General features: G+C 59.8%; 7 protein-coding genes across 7 annotated transcripts; all 7 read right to left on the bottom strand.

Annotated features, from left to right (window-relative positions):
• Positions 1–717: 717 nt before the first annotated feature.
• On the bottom strand, positions 718–1,773 carry LINJ_30_1320 (conserved hypothetical protein; the record flags this gene model as incomplete). Its single annotated transcript, XM_001466939.1, has 1 exon — positions 718–1,773. One exon carries the CDS (start codon positions 1,771–1,773, stop codon positions 718–720), a length of 1,056 nt encoding a protein of 351 aa, XP_001466976.1.
• A 912-nt stretch (positions 1,774–2,685) lies between these two features.
• LINJ_30_1310 (putative Pyridoxal kinase) lies at positions 2,686–3,594 on the bottom strand (the record flags this gene model as incomplete). Its single annotated transcript, XM_001466938.1, has 1 exon — positions 2,686–3,594. One exon carries the CDS (start codon positions 3,592–3,594, stop codon positions 2,686–2,688), a length of 909 nt encoding a protein of 302 aa, XP_001466975.1.
• A 1,663-nt stretch (positions 3,595–5,257) lies between these two features.
• On the bottom strand, positions 5,258–6,844 carry LINJ_30_1300 (putative calcium-binding protein; the record flags this gene model as incomplete). Its single annotated transcript, XM_001467208.2, has 1 exon — positions 5,258–6,844. One exon carries the CDS (start codon positions 6,842–6,844, stop codon positions 5,258–5,260), a length of 1,587 nt encoding a protein of 528 aa, XP_001467245.2.
• A 1,202-nt stretch (positions 6,845–8,046) lies between these two features.
• LINJ_30_1290 (conserved hypothetical protein) lies at positions 8,047–10,218 on the bottom strand (the record flags this gene model as incomplete). Its single annotated transcript, XM_001466936.1, has 1 exon — positions 8,047–10,218. The coding sequence occupies one exon, from the start codon at positions 10,216–10,218 to the stop codon at positions 8,047–8,049; it is 2,172 nt and encodes a 723-aa protein (XP_001466973.1).
• Positions 10,219–12,306: 2,088 nt separating this feature from the next.
• LINJ_30_1280 (hypothetical protein, unknown function) lies at positions 12,307–15,099 on the bottom strand (the record flags this gene model as incomplete). Its single annotated transcript, XM_001466935.1, has 1 exon — positions 12,307–15,099. One exon carries the CDS (start codon positions 15,097–15,099, stop codon positions 12,307–12,309), a length of 2,793 nt encoding a protein of 930 aa, XP_001466972.1.
• Positions 15,100–16,033: 934 nt separating this feature from the next.
• On the bottom strand, positions 16,034–16,294 carry LINJ_30_1270 (putative small nuclear ribonucleoprotein polypeptide e; the record flags this gene model as incomplete). Its single annotated transcript, XM_001466934.1, has 1 exon — positions 16,034–16,294. One exon carries the CDS (start codon positions 16,292–16,294, stop codon positions 16,034–16,036), a length of 261 nt encoding a protein of 86 aa, XP_001466971.1.
• A 1,529-nt stretch (positions 16,295–17,823) lies between these two features.
• On the bottom strand, positions 17,824–20,844 carry LINJ_30_1260 (putative cysteine peptidase, Clan CA, family C19; the record flags this gene model as incomplete). Its single annotated transcript, XM_001466933.1, has 1 exon — positions 17,824–20,844. One exon carries the CDS (start codon positions 20,842–20,844, stop codon positions 17,824–17,826), a length of 3,021 nt encoding a protein of 1,006 aa, XP_001466970.1.
• Between the last annotated feature and the right edge of the window lie 332 nt (positions 20,845–21,176).

Here is a 21,176-nt window from a genome sequence, read left to right as displayed (position 1 = left end):
TGTGTGCGTGCCGGTAGTTTGGCGTGTCACAAGCGCACACAGTTCGATGCAGAGAGAGAGAGAGACCAGATACTCGAAAGCATCACAGCGACAGAGGAGTTTGAAGGGTTGAAGCGCTAAGCACACGGTGCGGCTTCACTCCACGCCCACGCGCAGAAAGCGCCGCGGGAAGCACCAAGAGCCGCGCGCAGAGCCTCTCCGTCGCGTAAAAGGGCACGCACGCCCACGCACGCTGGTGCATCTCGTCAGCACAGCGGCAGTAGGGGAAGAGGGGAAGGGCAATGAGCAGGTACGAAGCTGCCACGTAGAGAGTGTGCCTTTTCGTTCGTCCTTCGATTACTTCTCGTCCGCAACGCAAACGGTGGCCCTGATGAGTTCACAGGTTCGTGACAATGTGCACGCGTACCCACACACAGACGACCGCGCGTGAGCAGAGCAGCCGTGAGGTCAGCCAATGCCCGCCAAGGCAGCATGAGAGCAGAGACACCCCCACGAGCAGAAACCCTGCCTATGGCTCGAGGCACCGCACTTCGCTCTCTCAACTCCGTCAGTCGTTGGACCATCCACGAAGTGCTCATGCCGCCATGGGCGATCGACAAGTACGTTGGTGCAGAGCGAAAGCCGCACATGCATCACGTGTGCCACCTCCCCCCTCTCCCCCTCCTGCCGAGCCTCCCGACATGTCGGCACACTAGTTGTTGCGAACAGCAGGAAAAGTCACAAGCACATCTTCATCAACTCCACAGCGTCGTTTTTACCGGCGTAGTACCGCGCAAGGTAGCGCCGCTCGTGGAATCCCAGTCGACGGTACATGGCAAGCGTGGCAGCTACCACTGCCTCGCTGCCTTCTCCCTCCGACCTCCGGTGATTGGCATCTTGATGGTGCTGATCGGGTCGTGGGTGATCCTGCTGGCACGTCCACGTCTCTTCGTCGCCGCGAGAACGCTTTGCCGCCCGCCGCGTCGCAGCCAACGTGTGCAGGTGCCAGCGCTCGATCGCATATGCCACACCATCACGCCGGTCAGAAGCGAACACACCCGCTGGTGCCTCTGTGCACGCCAAGCATTGCGTGAGCAGCCATGAAGCAAGCCCGCGACGCCGGTAGTGTGGGTGGGTCACGACAACTTGAATGTAACCCTCCACAGAAGGGCGGCACAGGCTGACACTCGGCGAGTCCGCGATCGCGCTGCCAGCGCTGACTTGGCCGTTGTGCGGTGTTCGGCGATTCACCAAAGAGTAAGTGGAAGGGGTTCTCGCTGATAGACGCACCCACACGACGCCAACAACACAGGCAAGCCGTAGCGCGTCGGCACTCGGACACGAGCCCGCCGAGCACCCGTCATCTCTGTCGCACAAGCACCTTGATGTTGTAGTCGCCTCTTCCGCACTTCTGATCGAAGCACTCTCCTCGCTGTTTTGCACCTCAGACGCACCGTCGCTGGCCTTCGGCCAGCTTGGTTTCCACGTCTCTGGTGCTGCCGAACTCCGAATGGCCACCCAGTAAGCGTGCACCTGCAGCAGCTGCGCACGACTGCACCGAGGATAGGGTGCGAAGGACCACTCATCGTCTCCGTCGAGCTGCTGCACCACATCGAGGTAGGAAAGGGGTGCTGCAAGATCCGCCTTTGATGGTAACGAGGTCGGTGCCGATTCGCGCGCGGGCACTGCTGCGTCGTCGTCGCTCACATCCTGCCTTGGCTTCTCTAGGCAGTACACGCTGAACTGCGCGGCAAGACTCGCGGTCGCCGTCGGTGCAAGATGCCCGTCACGCATTGGAGTACAAATGGGGCATACAGCGCTCCCTGGAAACTGAAAAAAAAAAGCAGGCTTTGGGCGTGCGAGGGCGAAAAAGCGGAGCGAGGGGCTTGCGCGCCACGTCTCTCGTTTCTCGGCCGCCGCTCTCAAACGCGGGAACGGCGCTCGTTCGTTGGTGAGCGCAGCGCCCCTCGCCAGGGCACGTGCAAATCCATGACGACACGGCCGGGGGGAGGGCACAAGGGCAGCGACAGCGTCGGTGCATGGGGACGGTGAACATGAATGGAGAGAAGACGTGCCAAGCAATTCAGAAGAGAAGGACACACACAGCAGAGGGCGAAGGAGCGATGAAAAGTTTCAGGCAGTGAGAAAATAGAGGGACGGTCGCCTGCTTCCCTGAAGGCCATCACGGGTGAGCGCACGCTCGCACGCGAGCCATCTGGCTCCGCGTTTTCCAAATCGGCTACGGAAGTGCCAGACAGAGCGGGGGCGGGGGCGAGGTCCCAAGCTGTCTGATCTCCCACACCCACTAGCCCCTCCCCTGTGCGACTGGCACAGTCGAGTGTCAGCATCGGATCAGTGCAGAGCGATGCAGGCACAGGAATCACTCAAGCGACTGCGCTCACTCCCCACCCCCACCCTTCAATACCGATCGCCGAGGCGGCCCCTTCGCATTCATGCATACGTGAGTGGGCGGACGGTGTTCGTGCTTTTTAATTTTGCGCAGGCCCCTCTCCCCCATCCGTCCCTCACCGCCTTATCAGCGTGTGTGCGCCGCCGAGATAAACCCGCCAAAAGAGGAGGAGAGGGGGGCCACACTGTCTCGACGGGTGTATAGATACTGCAACGCTCGATTACACCGTGGGCCAGACAACTCTCTGCATGCGTGCTACGATACTTGTTCTCTACGTCAAAAGCCCCCCCCTTCACCTACGGCAACGGTGTCACCAGGGCCACGGAGGACGGATGCTGCAGCCGGTCCGGGTAGCTCGTCACGCGCAGCTCACGCGAGCTCAGCGTCGCTTTACCAGAGCCGCCGCGCTCAATTGTGGCCTTGATAAGATCCTGCAGCACCCCCATGGCCTTGCCGACTGCCAAATCCATGGGGTCGCTGTGCGCAAACGCCACCAGCGAGGCGGCAAAGACGTCACCCGTCCCCGTGTAGCGCCCCTCGTGGTACGGCACCACCCCCGTGTAGCGCTTCGTCGACCCGGTCGCCTTGTCGCGGCAAGAGAGCAAGAAGCGAAGGTGTGTCGGGTCGTCTGCCATTGCGAAGGACTTAATCACCACGGTGGGCGTGCCCTGCGTGTGAAACCAGTTAGCGGCCTCAATCGCCGATGCGAGATCCTTTACCTCCACAGTGCTCAGGATCGACGCCTCGAAGTAGTTCGGCGTTGCAACGTCCGCATGGGTGAGCAGCTCCCTGTACGCCTCCACCACCTCCTCCTTGCAGTACAGTCTCCCGTCGTCGCCCATCACGGGGTCACAGAAGAATACGGCATCCTTCTTACCTTGCTTCTGACGCGCCTCTCGAATCTCGGCGACGGTCGCCGCCACTTGTCGGACGATGTCTCTGTTGTTGATGTACCCGGTCAGAACATAGGCGTAGTCGCTCAAGAAGTCGTTGGCGCGCAGGCCCTCCATGATAGTGGTGAACTCCTCGAGATCCATGCGATGACCCTTGATGACTGGATAGCCGCTGTGGTTCGACAGGCTCACCGTGTTGATGGCATCGACGTCGAAGCCGTGGAGCTGCAGCGGAAACGTAGCGGCCTTGTTGCCCACATACCCGTGCGTCACATGGGACTGAATCGATAGCACGTGCTTATCATCCGTCATCATGCTGCGACGAAGAGGGAAGAAAAAAAAAGAGGGTAGTCGATGTCAGCAATGGATTTGCGCCCTCCCTTGTCTGCGAAGACAGCTTCACTTGCGCGGGCTTCTGTGGATGTGAGGGAGTCGGCGGACCGATTTCTTGCAAGACAACGCGCACGGGCCCGGCAGCACCACGTTGCACACAAACACGCAAATCACAAAAATACGAAACAGCACGCCAAAGCACACAAGTCCGATCGAAGCGATAAGAAGGGGGAAAAAAAAGCCCGCGACCAGACCTGGCGTGCAGTGCAGCCAGCAAGAGCGCAAGGTGGTCAAGGAAGCCGCCGAGTTGGAGAGAGAGAGAGAGATGTGAGGACAACAACACTCAAGCGAATGCGCACGCTCTTTTTTTTTTGCAAGCGCTACTTGAGACGTGTCCGTTGTGCTAATACTAAAACAAGCAAATGACTTGATCACTGCGCGGCAGCGGATGGCCGATGGATCAAGCAAGGGCTGTTGCTCAATTCAACGTGCCAAAACTGAGGAAGAAGAAAAAGCACGCGTGCGGTGTTGCGAGGAGAAGCATGAAATCGAGAAATGAAAACAAAGGAAACGGGAGGAGATTGATCGATGTGAGATGCGCGGTGTGCGTCTTGGTTTTGTAGGAAAAGGAAGGGTGAGGCTTACGAGTGCGAGATGGCGCGGATGCGGTCACGATGCATCGACGAAGCCAACCCAAAAGGAGGCGGGAGGCACCCGACGGTGGAAGGGAAAAAAAAAAGAAACGCGACCCTACAACGCCATCCCGCACATGTAGGAGGCGGGGAGAGGTAAAGAGGTAGGGGTGGTGAGGAGAGTGGGGGAGGGTGGAGACGCACACGCCTCTGAAAGCTCGAGGCATACACAAAGACATACGCATGCGTCTCTCAGGAGTTGCCTCCGTTTCTTCTTATTCTTCGCTACAGGGCGAAGGGCGCATAGGCACATGCAGGAGCAAGAAAGGGACGTGTGTCTCTGTAAGATCCCACAGCGTGCTGGAGAAGTGGCACAAGGCAGAGTGAAGCGGCCATGAAAACGGGCCTTCAGTGGCCAGCATCGCCTTGGTGCATTCGCAGAAGGTTGTGAAAGGCACACACCGTCTTCAGCCGCTCTGTGTGTGTGTGTGTGTATTCCTGTGCTTGGCTGTGTACGATACATGAACCAACAAAGTGCGCGCGCACTGGATGCACGCCAAGCACACAGCAAAAAGCTTATCTACGCAAGGACTGGCCTGCATCCGTGTTGTGTAAGTGTGTGTCGCTTCGCAGATGTCTACGCAATTGGGCTTTCCCGCCACCCTCCTCCCCTCTACCTCGTCAGAGGCCTCGCAGTAGAGGGCACGGGCAGCAAGGGTGCAAGCACGCACAAGCAACGCGAAATGAAAAACGCTAATATACAAGAAAAAGCAAAATGCAGAAGAGAGAGAGAGAGAGACAGAGTACGCTCTTAGTTTCTTTGCGGCACTCCCCACCACCACCACCACCACCATCACCCATCCATCCTACTGTGCATCGCCAACAAGAGAGGGGCCACAGAGGAACGCGCCACCATCGCCCAGGAGGCCAGCGAGGTGCAGCTGGAACCGCCTCTCTGCGCGCCTTTTCATGGCGGCCAAGCAAGGCGCGTTGCTCGCCAAGAGCGAAGGCTACACGAACTCTATCGTCCAGTTCGGCACCTTCCAGGTGGTCTTCAGGATACCCACGAAGACGGCGTCGTCTTCGATGACAGCACTGAGGCCGTTGTAGTAGTCCATGAACTCGGTGTACGGCACGAGTCCAAAATGGCGCTGGTTCTCATCCCAGATGGCGAGGAAGCCCTTCAGCAGCTTCTCCGCTGTGAAGATGGCGTCGCTGACAACAACGGGGTGCTCTTGCGCGTTGAAAGTAGCTTGAATGTCCTTGATGGTGATGTTGCCGTCCGAGTCGTAGTCCAGCCGCTGGAATACCTCAAGCACGGCCTTCTTGCGGATTGAGTTCATATGGCCGCGGACGTAGTCCATGAAAACGTCGTAGTCGATCCGCTCCTCGCACGCCTCCTCGCCTGGGGCGACGGGGTGTGTGGCCTCCTCGTGCGGAAATGCGCTAAAGATGGTGTCTGCCACCGCCTCAATCGTTTGAAGGGCGTTGCGAGTGTCGGTTAAGCAGCCGGCATGCGCGCCAAACGCGCGGGAGCCACGGACAAGCTGGCGCACGCCGTCGCGTGTCATCCATCGCCGGCCGTCGTCACTCACCTTGCGGAACGGCCGGCCCATCGCCTTGATGCCAATCTCTGGAATGCCGCCACCGGCGTGATCAATGTAGGCATCACGCAACTGTGTCAAAATGTCCAAAACTGGGCTCTCCAGCTGAACCGGCACCCGCTCTCCGCCAGGTGCGCGCAACGTGGATAGCATCGTGTTGGGGTTTTGAATGGAACTACTGTTGAGGTTTGCCACGGGGGCGAGAGAGAGCGTCTTGGTCTTGAGGTGGCTCACATCCACCGAGACGATCTTGAACCGCTTCACGGCATCGTCGCGCTGGTTCTGCGGTGGCCCCAGTACGAGGATGTTGTTCACCTGAAAGTCGTCTGTGATGTACGTTGTCACGTTCGCGCTGTCCGCGTCGTAGGTTTGCGCCGAATCGGCCGCTGCCGTGAGGTCGGCAGGCTTGAGGTACACATCGAACGGGTAGGCCGGGAAGTGCTTGAGCTCACAGTAACCCATATTGCCGATGATGGAGCGCACCTCCTCCAGGTAGAACCCATGCCAACGAGGGTAGTAGCAGCCGAAGAAGTACCGCTGAGTGTCACGGCCGTCCGCGGAGAGCTGCTCGCAGTGAAAGCGTAGGTAGTCGCCACGCTCAATGCGAACAACGTCGCTGTAGAGCGAGGCATCCATGCGCACCGACATTTTCTTGGTATCTTCCGTCGCCGGTCGCCCTCTCTGGTGCACGCTTGTGCCTATCTCTGTGTGCGTGTGCGTGTGTGTGTGTGTGTGTGCTTGTGTCGGGACAAGCAACCTCTTCGAAGAGAAAGCGAAGATACAGAGAGCAAACGAAAAAACTGAGGCGGTGCTTCCTGCACAGCAGAAAAGGGAGCATTGAGAATAGACGAGAGAGTGAGCGGGGTTGCAGGTACGCGAAGTGAAAGCGGCAGCAGCAACAGCAGTGCGAACGACGCTGCGGAACCGTAGCAGCAAGCATCTCCTCCTCTTTTCATTTTTTTTCTCGCTAACACTCTTGCTTTTCGCCCTCATTGCATGTGCGATGAGGAGCGTGGACGCCCGCTGCGTCTCGACACTGATGCGCGTATTTTGTTTTGCGTTCTTTTTTTTTGCGGTGTGGATGCACCTTCATCATCCCCACAGCCGCGCCTCAGTCGCTGCTGTCGAAGGCAGCGGCCCCCGCACACGCATGCGCACAGGCGGACATGCGAACACAGTCGCCGGGAGAGAGAGCGGTCGTTTGCGATTTCTTCAAAAACAAGAGACACGGAGGGACAGCGACAATCGCATGCACACACACACACACACACCGCTAACGACGAGCTCCCACCAGACCACGCAGATACATGCACACATACAGGCACACACTCAGCGGGGGTTACACGGGCAAGCAGACCACGGCTAACTCAGCGCCGCACGCATACAAGCGCCCCTCAGAGGCCCCTCGGATGAAATATATATATATATATACATATATATATATGTCTTGACATCGAAGAAGTCGACAGAAGGAGGGGCCTTTCACGTAGAGGGGGGGGGCAGAAGTGGCAGCGATGCGACACTTTCATGGCACTGTAATCGCTACAGCGGAACGCACCAGGGCGCGTTGAAAGCTGAGCAGCGCAGTGCGGGGCATGGCTATAGCAGCTAGAGACAAATGGCTCTCTCGCTCGCTCTGGTCCTGTTCACCCAAAGAGACTCTCCCTTGCCGTCTCGTGAGAGCGCATGTAGTCCCTGATGACGGGTGCCACACACCGCTCAGTGCGTCGCATCGTCAGGGTCCCGCACGACCCACCATTGCGGGGCGACGCCGAGCAGCTCCCCTATGCCCCTGCCCAATGCCGAGCCGCCTCTGGTGGAGGCTGAATCAGGCACCCGTACGCCATGGGGAGGACAGAGCGACTCATCGCTGCTGATGCCGGCGGTGGGGCCCTGGACGGTGCTGCGGCGGAGCGACCTGAAAGGCCGCGTGTGGGCGGGCAGAGTTTGGGGCAGGGGGCGGTCGTCTCAGGTGACTGAGTCGGCGCATTTGCTGTACCGGGCGTGTCTCTCGCGCTGCTTCGCACGACGCGGATGGGGGGCCTGTGGCAGGGCCTGGTGGGTTTAGAGCAGAGCTTGAGTCGCGTTGTATGGCGGAGAACCGACATGCGGGAGAACAAAAAGCTTAGGTGGACTGTTAATGCGGCGCGTGCGGAGTGGCGGGAGCGGCTCTGGAGGAGGTGGGTCGCCCTCTCTTACCGTTTAAACCACGCGTTTGCCTTTGGTCGCTGCGCCTTGCCGATGGGCTCACGGCGAATACCGTTGTTCGGCAAGGACGGGAACGTCTCTTCATTGATGACCAGTCCAGGCCCTACATGCGCTGGGCTAGACACCGGCGCCGAGACGGCAGCCGGCGTGGTGACAAAGGTGCCTGATGAGGCGGTCGCCACAGGCCCCCACCCGCGCGGGCGGTTGTTGGACTGCGGCTTCAGGGACGCCGCTGCCGGCGGCGCCGACGACGTTGGAGCAGTGGCGGGGGCGCTGGCAGAGGGGTCCTGGTGTTGGGCCGGCGCGGAGCTGCTGCAGCCAAACTTGGACCGCGTGTCCGTCGTCAGCCATGCATTCTGCTTGGCTCCCTTGCCTTTGGCGTTCTTGCGGGCAAAGGGAGACGGCGCGCCAGCAGGTGTACTGTTGTTGGCGCCGTTATTGCTGCCGGTGCTCTTTCCAGCTTTGCAGCCCTGCATCTCCTCCGCACGCGCCGCAGCCGCCTTCGCCTCCGCCTCTTTCCGCGCGTCCTCCTCGCGGGCGCGGGCAAGGCGCTGCGTCTCGGGGGCCATGCGCATCTTATACACCTCCTGCAAGGCTGCCTGCTTCGCCGCTACTGGCACGGTTGCCACGATCAACGGGAATACTTCATGGAACACCTGCGGGTCAGGGAAGCACTCCTTCGCCAGCACGTCGTAGTACTCAGAGGTCAGCATCGCTGATTCGATGAAGTCACGAGTGTAGCTGCGGAAGTGTGCGTAGGTGACCGGCGATTTCACGTGTTTGCTCAGCATGTCGTTCAGCCGCTGCTCAAGCTGCTTCTTATCTGCCGGGAGTTTGTTCTTGACGTTGTAGTTGCTCATATCCTCAGCGACGGCGAAGGCAGAGGAGGAGGGAGCGCTGCTCCTGTTGCTACTCCGCGCCCCACCCGCACGGGCCGAGGAGGACGCTGCGCCGGCGTCGCTCGCGACAGAGCGGGTGAGGACCGGAAAGGCGCCGCTGCCTAAGTAGTACAACGGGATACCGTTCTCCTCCGGGGCGTGTACCCTATCTACGCCGCGGTCACCACCACCGCCTCCACGGCGACCACCACGGTGATTGTTCTCCTTGGTCGGCATCATCTCCACCGTCTCCACGCGGAACACATGGTCGAACGTAATCTGGATCACGTTTGCGTTCGACGCCGTCGCCGGCACGGAGCCGGTCGGGCCGTTGCCCACTGAGGAGCCGGATGCCTCGCCGAACATGGCAGGCGAGAACGTCACCTTTGCCTTTACGCCATGGACGCGCTGTTTATGCACCATCAGATCAATCTCGTTGCCAAACACACGCATCATCAAATCATGCGATGCGCAGTCGGGATGGTCGCATATCTTGTGGCACGTCTGAAAGTGCTGATCAAGCTTCTGCCGGCTGGCGTAAAAAGTGAAGGTAAACTGACCTCGATTGCAAACATCACACGTGTAGTGCTGCTGCTGCATGTGCTTTAGCAGTGACTCGCCATCGTAGAAGCGATTGGCACGCTTGCAGAAGCGGCACGGTGGGTGGCCTGTAAACGACGACCGGTCGTGCCGGCATCGCCCCTCCATGTGGTACTGCAGTGCGGTGATAGAGTAGGCCACCTGCTCGCACAAGAAGGCGGGCCTGTGTTGGAGGCACACGTCGCAATACACAAGCTCATGATCGACCCACAAATGATCCTTCAGCATGTTCATTTCGAGAAACGGATCTTGGTACCCCTGGCACCAGCAGCTCTCGATGGGGCACGTGTACTCGTACAGCTTTGCCACCTCGTACGCAAGCTGCGGCGAGTCGATGACGCAGCGCAGGTGGCGATTCGTCGTGACGACCCGCCGCATACTCTCCATCTCCTTAGCCGAGAACTGCTCCTCCTCGCGACTCACCTGCTGCGTAATGATCGGCATCTGTGTCGCCTCCTTACGGCAAACCGGGCAGCTACCCCTGTTCAAGCTGTGAATGCGGAGGCCACAGCTGTAGCATGTGTAGTGCCCGCATGGGAACACGCACAGCGCGCGGCACCGGTCAGCACAGATGAGGCATTCCACTGGTACTTCCTCGCTGTATGGGCTAAAGGCACCAGCAGCGCTACGGTTGCCGCTGCTGCCTCCCCCACCTTGATTTCGATTGCCCCCTTCACTCATGACGATAATACACGCTTTTCCCTTCGCTCTTGTGGATGAGTTCTTCGCTGTAGCCTCCACACTGAACGACTGTCTGTGAGTGACCGTTCAGCGTTGTTTTCTTTTCGTACCTTCTCCCTACCTGCAACCCTGACAAGCAGCGAAGAGAATGATTGCTGCGCTGCCTAAGGCGTGAATGAAGCGTCGTTCGATCTCCAAACGCAGAGACAGCAGCAGCTGGAAAGGCAGCACGAACAGATACGCCCAGCGAAGAAAGCAAGGGTGATTTGAGCCGGAGAGCGAGGGCGATGTATGCGCCACCGTATGCGTGCGCGCGCGTTTGCTTGCCTCTGCTTCACTGCGGAAAGGGATCGGCGTGCCAATCTCTGCTGCACGTGCCGAGTGTCCAGCCACCAACTTGCCCTCCACCCTTCCACTCAGCTCGGATATGTCCTCCGACTCAGACACAGCAGGCAGGGGGGAGGGAAGACCGCACCAGAGGCCTCTCTCGACAACCTTAGACGGACAGATGGTGTGATAAGAGCGAAGCACCTCGCCTCTGACACGAGCGAGAGCGAGGGGGGGAAGTAGTGGTACCCACAGACAACGCTATTCGTGTTCTGGAAGTCCGCTCTTTAGGTGCTGCGCGTATGGCGCGAACCACCTCGACCGCAACTGAGTGAGAGCACCCCTCGGTACGGCTACCAACAGACGGTGAGACGGGGTGCAAGGAGGGCACGTATGTCTTTTATCGAGTGCGTGATTATATATATATATATCTGTGTGTGAGTGTGTGTGTGAGGGAGGAAGGGACGCCAATCAGGGATGGAAGGGGGGGGGGCAGAAAGAGGGGAAACTCGCGGGCAAATCTACTTCTGTTCCAGCACGCGTACGAGTGAGAGTGAGAAAGAGGCAGAAAGAAAAGCGGGAGAAAGAGGGAGAGAGGGGGCTAGAGTGTGACGGAGGTGGTCTCTACCAAGTGCAAGCAGAGACACGGAGGGAGAGAGTTGCGAGGAGCAACAGAGCGCAGCTCACCAGCCTAGCTTGTCCTGTGTGCATCTGGCCTGCCTCAGTGCTGCTGTTGCGGCGGCTTCGGCTCGACTGACACGGAAGCCGCAGTGTCTGTTGGGGCTACCTGACAGAGCCTGGAGACGGAGGGGTGCGCAGAGCAGCAGCGCGTGCATGCATGAAAGGTATGCGCGTAAGGTCCCGTGAGAGGAGGAGACACAACCCTGCTGTATTCGCGGCGGTCACACACACACACATAAAAGCCAAGCCAAGTCAAAAAAAACGAGGCGGGGAAGGGCGGGAGTGAAGAAGAGCGAGAGAAAGAGTGAGAGGAGAAGCAATCGAAGTATGCGGGCGAGCTATTCGCGGCACGCCTCGCCCGCACACACGTGTGCTTCTGCATCTCCCTAGGCACACCAAGGCACATTCTTTACCGACAGTCTCCTCACGTTCTCCCTCTTCCACCTCGTCGATGCCGTTCTGTGTGGTGTGTGTGTGTGTGTGTGTTTTTATGTGGTACATATCACTGAGGAAGACGGGATCAGACAGGCGAGGAGGCGAGTGAGATAGAAAAACACATACACAGAGAGAGTAGTAGAATGCAAAACAGCTGGTGCCATGTACGTGCAGGTGAGGCGGTGGGGCGGTGCGAGAGAGGGCATGAAGGTTCAACGGGAAGGCAAGAACACGAAACGGGGAGGGGTAAGAAGAGAAAACAACACACGATAATCACTGGTGGCACACACACCAGACCTTCAGCGTCAAATATATATATATATGTGTGTGTGCATCTAAGGTGAAGAGAAAACAGTCTACAAGAAATACAGAGCGAACAAACCGATGCAGATCGGTTCCAAAAGACGCGTCAGCAAGGCAGAGGGAGGCAGAGGAGGCAGAGACGGCGCCGCACGAGACGCCTCTGCCTCCTCCCTTTTGCGTCGTCCACCCCTTTACGTTCTCAAAATGGGTGTTGCCTCCACCGTCGCATGATCTACTTGCTGCGCGAGTGTGTGCTGGGCCTCGTCCCTCCACGGAACGGGAAGGGAGCAGCACCGCTACTTGCCTTTTGCCCACGGCTCTGCGGCGGCCTCCTCGCCTCGCTCAGCTGCGCAGGCAGGCCACAGGAGTCGACTTTTTCGTCCCAATGGGAGGCAAGACGGACTCGGGGTCTCGCGCCATCAGCCTCTCCGGCTGCAGACGCTCCCCGGCCGGTGCTGCCGTGGTCACTTTGGCAGTGCCACCCTCCTCTCCGGCTAGGGAGAAGCTCGACGGGGTGTCAACGTTGTGTTGCTTGCGAACGCTCGTTGATTCATCGAGGTGCAGCGGTGAAGACGCCAGCTCCACGTGATGCGTGCCCTCTGCCTTGGACGTGGCGGATTTCATCGCTGGTGCGGAGATAGCGAGTGCATTGACGTCGAGCGGAGCAAGCCCACGACGTGCAGGCAGCGGCAGTGGCGGTGGTGCGGCCATGAACACCGAGTTTTCTGCGTTCTCTACTCGCTGGTTGCCCTCTCCCAAGACGGGTGCTTTTGCGGGCAACCCACTGTCCTCCCTCGTCTCTGCGAGAGCGGGGGGAATGTGAAGCGTGCCCTTCTCCGTGCGCAGCGCCGGCGTGCCGCGAGGGGTACTCACCGTGCTGCTCAGGATGTTCTCCGTGTCGGCATGCGCACCAAGGGCGGTCAACACCGCACGGGAGAAGACAGGCGCAAAAGCCAGCGATGTGTAGAGAGGGCCCGTCTCCTTGTGCGAAATGAGAAAGGTGGTCGTCAGGCTCTCCACCGGTACCTCGCGATCCACCTCTAAAAACGGTGGGAGGCGCAGCGCCGCCGCCGGTGGAGCAGCCTGACGCGAGCCGTGCGGATGCACCTGCTCCTGCTTCGCCGTCGACACTGTGCAGCTCTCCACTGTCAGCGTCTGGCGTCCTGCTGCCCAGCTTGGGGCTATCATTGTCGTCAGCTCGTAGTTCGCACCCTCGAAGATGAAGTGCGTCGCCCTCATCACCACCTCGGCGCGGGTGCTGTCGCGGTGCTTGCACAAGCTCGCGTACTCGCGGCTGCTGATGCGTTGGGCGCTCTCGATGCGCTGCTGCGTCGGCGACGCTGTGCTGACCGTCGGGGCGTTTACACTGCTGCGGAACGAAGCGCCGCTGCTGGCGTGCGAGGTCGCGCGGGGTGGCGCACGTGAGGACAGCACAGTCGACGGAGCGTCGCGAACGCTCTTGAAGAAGTGCATCGTCGACCCATCCGCCATCTCGCGCTTCACGAGGAGTCGTATGTCGCTGATCTGGCTGTTGCTCAGTACAGTCGTGTGCGTCGTGTATGTGGCGCTCGCCACCGGAAGCTCAACTGGGCAGCGGCGCACTAAGTAGTAAGTGGGCAACGCCGGCGCGCACTGCTCCTTGTGCACCACCTGGCTGACCACCTGGAGCCCTCGCTCAATTTTGTCCTCGAAGGTGGTCGAATTGTCGAGCAGGCGGAACATCGGGTGGCCAACGTACATCCTCTGCAGGCGAAGATCGGAGGCGCGGGCGCCGTCGAGGTCCTCGTACCGTGCCGGGTTGTCCAGGTTGTAGAACTCCTCCGCTCCATCCGCGGCGGTGACCATGTGAATGACGGCGTCGTAGCGGTCGCGCAGAACGTCGATGGTGCTACCGACGCCGCGCAGGATCTCCTGGAACTGCTCATCAGTGCAGAACGCGCGGCCGTCCATCGTGCCACGGTCAGAAACGATGACGGTCGGTACATTAGACGCCACGGCGAGTGCGTAGAACTGGTCCTCCAAGGCAAGCTGCGTGCGAAGGAGCCCGAGCTGCTGCGGCACGGTGAGGTCGCCATCCCACTGCATCCCCCCGGTGACGAGCAGCGTTGCGGCCTCCGGCACGCACATGACGCGGAAGCCGGTGCGCTGCGGGATCTTTGCCTGGATGGCCGAGAGCATGGTGGACTTGCCAGCGCACGGACCACCGGTGAGGCAGATACGGTACACCTTGTGCTTGGACTCCAGCACCTGCTGCACCGACGTGAGCGGAAGCCCTTCGTACTGCCCAAGCGCCGGCCCAGGAGAGGCAGATCGAGCCACGGGGCGGTAGGCCGTGAAGGTGCTGCTCAGCAGAGGAGCAGCAGGGCCACCCGGAGCATCTGCGTGAGCCGCGGCTTTCACCGATGCGCACGCCGTCGTCGCCACCTCCTCCGCCTCCGGTGAGGCCGGCGATGGAGACGATTTAGCAGACGCAGCGAACTGCCTCTGCCCCTTCTCTCCGTAGAGACCACCCTCGGTCTGCAGGGACGTGCCGCTCCGTCGCCCCTCGTCCGGTGACCTTACGAGAAGCGTGACATCCTCATTACAGTTCATGTTGCGGTTAGCGCCGACGCCGGCGTCCGGGCAACACCTGCGACGAAGGTGATCGACAGCGATGATAGCATCACCAGTTGCATCGCGCTGTCCCTCCTCCGCCCGCGTGAACAACGACGCCTGCGCCGGGTGCAGGGGCTTCGTGACGCCGCTCTCCTTGCGGTGCCTCTTGACGGCCGCCTCCGCCACGACCGGGGCCGCGGTCAAGACTGCCGCTGGCGGGGGGGTGGCCAACGCCGAGGTCTCCTCGGGGTAGGGAGGGAAGCGCCGATCAGGCTTTGGCGCTGCATGTCGCAAAGACACCGCTGCATGCGCCGCTTGAGTGTCTGTGAGGCGCTGCCGAGGGTTTGATGTGTGCTCAGCGGTGGGCGGAGCTGGAGCGGCGGCGGCTGCATCGGCAGCAGCAGGCCGCGTCGTCGTTACTGGCAGTGCCGCCACCCGCTCCTCCGACGAGAGTGGCAATACTGCTGCCGATGCTGCACTAGCTGTGGGCACGAGAATGGCGGTGCCCGCGTGCCGCACTGTAGACAAGCCGACGCCCATCGCTGACGCACGAACACTCTAGTGGGTATGTGCGCGCACGTGCACCAAAAGGAAGGAGAGAGACGAGTGCGTAGGCAAACGTATTGTGACTCGTGCTTGGGCAACACAGCGCGCATACAGCAACACTAGACATGCCAAGAGCACAGAGCAGGCGGCGACGAAAAAAAAAAGAGATGGATGGGCGATGGAAGTGGAGCGCGGTAGAAGCTGATATTAAACTTCGATGCCACGCCCCGGCAGAGCGATGGTCGGCGCGTAACATCGAAGCACCGCACAGCCTTCCAGCGTAGCAGTCGCACTGTCCCCAGATGCGGCCAATGGTCACCCGCGCGTCGCTGAATCACGGCTCTGCAAGGTCCGATATATATATATATATGAGGGGAGCGGGAGGAAGGAGTCGCAAGACAGCGCAGGCAGATGCAGACGCCCCGCGTCTGCCATCACCACCACCACCCACACACACACGCACCGTCCCCTCGAAATAAAATACAAACGCCAGGCCGCCTTTGCTTCGGCTGATTTGCATTTTCGTTCGCTGTTCTGTTTTCCTTGCTAAATCACGCGAAGTGGGAGACGCGCAAGAGAGGCAACGGTTACAGAAGAACGCGGGGCACGGAGGGAAGGGCAACAAAAAGAGAAAGCGAGCTAAAGGATTTCACGCAGCATCCACCCACGGCCCCACGGCCACCCTGCACCTCGTCCCTCCTCGTGCTCGCCCACTCCGATGGCACTCCAGCGCAGACATGCACACAAAACACCTCCGTCATTCACGCGCACACACGCGAGTGCGCACCACTACCAAAACGACAACATAACAACACATGTCCTCCTCCATGACTACCAACAGGGCATCGGCGTGCTTCACGCACGGAGATACGAGACGAAGCCCCTCCACTCTGTGAAGGGGTCACTGCTACCGAGCGCTGCCTCAACTCTAAACACCGATGGGGTAGATCACGCCGACGTTGTCGCTACGCAGCAATATCTTGCCCAGACGGTAGCTCTTGTTATTTCGAAGATTCGTCTCGGTCGTATCACCCAGCACGACGTTCATGAACTCGTCGTAGCCGAGCAGGTTGCCCTCCAGCCGCATCTGCGGATCGTGCACAAGCCACACGCATACACGCTGATGGTCCTGCATGAAGCGGTGCACCACCCCCGTGGGGTTTTCCATTTGGCGGGTGTGGGCGCTCATGGGCAACACCGTTTTTTTTTCCTTTTTCTCTTGTTATTCTCCTGTTGTGCCTTTCACGTTTCGGTGTAGAAGTGATCGTCCTCGAGGAGAGAGCCGTGAAGTGATGCAACAGCGACACAAAGACGCGCACGGCAGCGAGCGCTTTCCTCTCTCGGTGGGGAGGAGGCCCCGTGCTCCGTTGACGGCGCGTTACGCCATGATCACCACAGTGGCAACGTTGACGAGGCGGGAGACGCGCAGAAAGCCAAAGCGTGGGAAGCAGGCAAAGGGACGTGAGAGATGATGCTGCAGTGCACGCGCAAGCAACGATAGGGATATGCATGCCTTCGGGCGAGCCCGATGGAGAGGGGGGAGGGCGCCATGGCGGCTCAGATCCGCATCCGCCGTGTACGGAAAGAAAAAGGAGGCAAACGCGCCACGGCACACCCCAGGGTGAAGGGTGTGCGAGGTGCCCTGCTTGCTTCCTCTGCGCGGCCACGGTCTTCCGCAGAGAGCGAATGGAAAAGAAAAGCAAAAAGGCGGAGGAGAGCGTAGAGGAAAATAAAGCAAAGGTGAGTACGCCGCGGGAGCGAAGCCGTCGTTGGCGTCTGCATGAGTGAGACACACTCTCCCGCCACCCACCCATACACACACGCGCGCAGCGGTCATCTCTACTCCTTGCGACGCCTCCCTTCGCACCTCCCTCTTTCCGCTCTGACTGCGCCTTGCTTCATGAGTTTCGCGGCTCGGCACGACCACGCACGAACAACAACACAAAAAAAAAACAGAATGGGGCGTGAAAGAGATAACAGCAAGCACGGCTGAACAGAAAACAAAGCATACCGACACCAACGAACAGGCACACATTCACGCAAGCAAACGTTTGGCAAGCGGCGGGCGCATCAGCACGGGACCGAGTACATACACACATGTACTGTATGCGTATCAACGGAGGGGGTGGCAACTGGTGCAATGCCGGCGAGAAGGAGCCCTTGCTGCCAGCGCGCTTTCCATGCCATGCGAACCAAGTCTCTGTTCGCCCCTTCATCTCACATGCGATCAACCACCAACACTACCACCATCATCACCGCCGCCGCCCCCACCCCATCCCGGCACCACATGGGAGGAAGAAACAGAAGGGACGGCAGAAGACTCTAGAACGCCTGAGAAGGAGAACGAGAGAGAGAAAAGGGGCGGAGGCAAAACAAAAAGAAAAGAGGCCCGAGGCGGCAGCTGAGGGCCCGCCGGTGCACACAGACAGAGAGAGAGACATAGGCGGAGAGAGGGGCAAAAATAAGTACGGGAAACAAAACGAAAGCACCGCGAGATACGCACACAAACAAAACCAAGCGCACGCAAAAATAGATACGCCGTGCGAAGCAGCGAGGGAGTGAGAGAGGGAGGGGGAGAAGGGGAGAGAGACGTTTACGTGCCGCAGACCGACGCGTGGTTAGCTTCGGACCCGTTTGTGCGCCTCACCGTTCCCCAGCAAGCAGGGCCACTCATGCCCTGACTTGATGTGAACACTAGGCACTTGACAGCCCACGTGACTACTCGTAGAAGGCGAGGTACACCTCAGCCTCGTGATCGAGCACGTGCTTCTCCTCCACCACGTCGATGTCCTCGTCGTCGCAGCGGAACCATACATGTGGGCGAGTGAGGTGGCGCACATAGGCGATGTAGTGGCCCCCGTGCAGCGAGCCTCGATGCGCAACGATACCCACCAGCTGGCGCACCAACGATGGCTTCGGAGGGGTGCGCTCGCCAAACGGATCGAATTCGTCGCTCGTAATGGCGCAAATCGCAGCAGCGGGATCAGACGGTGTAGCCTTGCCAGCGCCTCCGTTGGTGTTTGCCCAAGACTTGGCCACCGTCTTGGCAAAGGTACCCCGATCCCCGTTGGGGTTGTTGAGCGGCGTCGCAGCCAAGGAGGAGGTGCAGCCGGAGGTGCAACCAGAGGCGTCGCCAAAGACGCTGCCGACGCCAGCCACATCCTCAGACGCGTCATCGCCAACCGCGTTGCCTGCTCCCACCCCAGTGTGGGTGCGGCTGACGGCAGTGCTGCTACTCTGCCGTGAGTGCACCGCCTCGGCTATCCCATGACCGTCATCTAACATCTTCTGCGTGGCCAGTTTGACATCATCCTTGGCGTGGCGTAGGTACTTGCTAATCAGTTTCTCTGACGCAGTCGGGAAGCGGCGCTGCAAGAGATAGATCTTCTCCATACGGTTGTAGGCCTCCACTACCTCGCGGCTGACGTACGGGGTGAGGTCAAGGGTGAGCGAGATGCGCACCGGTGTGAGCACCTTGATGAAGTCCTGCGCCGTCGGGTCGTAGTGGAAGCGCAGGAGATGCACCGCAAGGCTGCCGCCGAGGTGGGAGAGCGACGTGCGTACCTCGGCCTCGCTGTAGAGCGCATTGGCATACACGCGCTCCTCTATCTGCGCTTGAGTGAGCTTCTTCCCATCTAACTTGGCCCTCCTCTCTGCCTCGGCCTGGACTGCGGCGAGGGCGTTGTGCCCCTGCTGCTCTTTCTGCGACAGCTTCTTGAAGCAGCCCTCGCATGCGTAGCGGTCCTTGCCGCGCAGCGTGGTCGGCGCGAAGAGCGATGCAATACCGTCCTCGATGCTCTTCTCGATGGGGATGGAAAGGGACATGAACATTTCGTTGCGCGGGACGCAGTGCTTGCATTGGGAGCAGGTCACCTCGGAGAGAAGCGCGCCCTCGAAGCTGACACGGCGCGACGCCTTCTTCTCCTCTTCGCTCTTTCCTTTGTCGAACTCATCCTCGATGCCGTTGAGCAGCGTGATGAGAAACTCTTGGGCATCCTGCTGCTCATCCTCTTCGAAGAGCACGTTGATATTGCAAATCTGCGTCCGCAGCGAGCGCACGAACGCGAAGACGGCACCGTTGAGCACGTCCTGATACGTCTGGTGTGCCAGGTGGTGCAGCAGACGCGACACGGATGCCGTGAGTTTTCCAGGGCTCTTGGACGGATCGAGGTGCAGAAGTGGGTTCGCAAAGATGCGGCACCGCAGCAGGCACTGCAGCACCGAGTTCATATAGCAGAAATAGCTCTCATTGGCGAAGCCGCAGATTGCCGCACGGGTGATGACGTGGTCTGTCTCTGTGCGTGACAGCAGGCTAAAGTCACCCGCTACGTTCGGGCCTGTCGGCGACATGCGCACACCACCGCCGGTGGTGCTTGTATGCCTCGCGCCCGTCGTTCCCATCACTTCGAGACCTCCGACGAGCTCCGAGGCGCGGCCGACACGCTGCATCTCAGCCAACCTGTGTGCACGCTGCTGGCTGCGTTGCCGCTCCACCTGCTGCACATGCTTCTTTGCGGAGTACTCCAAAAATTGAACAGGCACTTCGAGGCGCACACCACGAAGCAGAAAGTACGCGAGCAGAGCCGTGAGCTGTCCCAGCCGGCGCAGGTGGACATGACGCGAGATGTCGTTGTCGCACTGCTTGCCATTCAGTCGCACCGCCTGCCGATCGGCGCATCTGGCGCAGAACATGAGATATGACCAGTTCTCAGGCGGCGAGGAGTGAAACTCTGGCAGAGAGAGGCTGCTGTGGGCCCCGACGGGGGAAAGCAGGGCAGATCGGCGCGCCGGGAGACGGTCTTCCCTTTTATCCATGTAACTGTTCGACTTTGAGTGGACCCGCAGTGACCCGTCGAGGTGTCCACTGCTGCTGTACGCGCTGTGAATGCGTGTGTGCATCCCGCTGGAAGAAAAGCCGAGTGTGTTCTTGCCGCGGCTGAAGCTGTAACTGTTGGAGGTCATGCTACTGTTCGGGTGGAAGGCACTCGTCTCGCAGGCAGCGCCGCCGTCGCAGATCTCCTCGAAGTGCTCGTAGAAGGGGAGCGGCTTCGACAGGTCGATAGTGCCCTCCTCGATCTCGCGCACCGTCACGGTGGGGAAAAGCAGTCCCCACGACGTCTCCTGTAGTATGTGGGAAGGGTGGGTGCTCACGAAGCTGGGGACGCCGATAAAGAAGGAGTGGTATGGGTAACCCTTGTGCGGCGCTTCGGAGTCGTCGCCGCCCGCCACGGTGCTGCGCTGCTGACGGCTGTAGTGGTGGTCGCAAGCGTGATCGCGGCAGTAGCACGAGCCGCAGGTCACGCACAGGTACAGCTCCTTATCCGTCCGCGGTGTGATCGGGAGCTCCTCCTCCTCTGCCGACATGATGCGGGTGCTGGGCTCGCGTATGTGGCAACTAGAGTGCTGCTTTGACGAAATGGTGCTCAGGTCCGCTTTCGAGCTGCTCTTGGACGACGTAAAGAGCTTTTTCAGCGTGCTGCCAAAGGTCGACTTGGCGGATGAGCTCTTTTTCTCTGGGGTGCAGCTCTTGGCGGTATAGGTGCTGCGCCGGTTCGCGCCGCTGCTGCTTCCGCTACCGGAGGAGCCCTTTATGGACTCCTGCACCGCTGGCGGACCGCATGTTGTGCAGAAGAAGAGCGCCTCCTGGCAGCTGCTATGCTTCTTTCCGCTTAGCCATTGCTCTATGAATATGCCACGAAAAATGTCGAGGTCGACCTCTTCGATGCAGTAGCACGGCATGCCCTTTTTCTTCCGTGGCTCCAGCAAGGAGGACTGCTTGGAAACTGTCCTAGGGACTGCACCGGCACTCGTGGGGCCGGTGTAGACGATGGGTGTGAGCGACAGCTTGGCGACGTGTAGGCCCGCTGAAGCAGCGATGGCCTTGATATTCTGGAAGCAAGTCAGAAAGAGGAAAGAAAAACGAAAGCAAAGAGGGAAAAGAGTACGTTAGATCGGGTGGAGGGAGGGCGTCACAAGAAGTGCGGCTCCGGAGGGGAAGTCACACCAACACGGCGACACATATGCCGACACATTCTGCGCACGACAACGATAAATGAAACAGACGCTTTTCC

This window comes from Leishmania infantum, chromosome 30 (assembly GCF_000002875.2).
Source record: "Leishmania infantum JPCM5 genome chromosome 30".
NCBI classification, from domain to species: Eukaryota; Euglenozoa; class Kinetoplastea; order Trypanosomatida; family Trypanosomatidae; genus Leishmania; species Leishmania infantum.
This window is presented reverse-complemented; position numbering and strand designations above follow the sequence as displayed.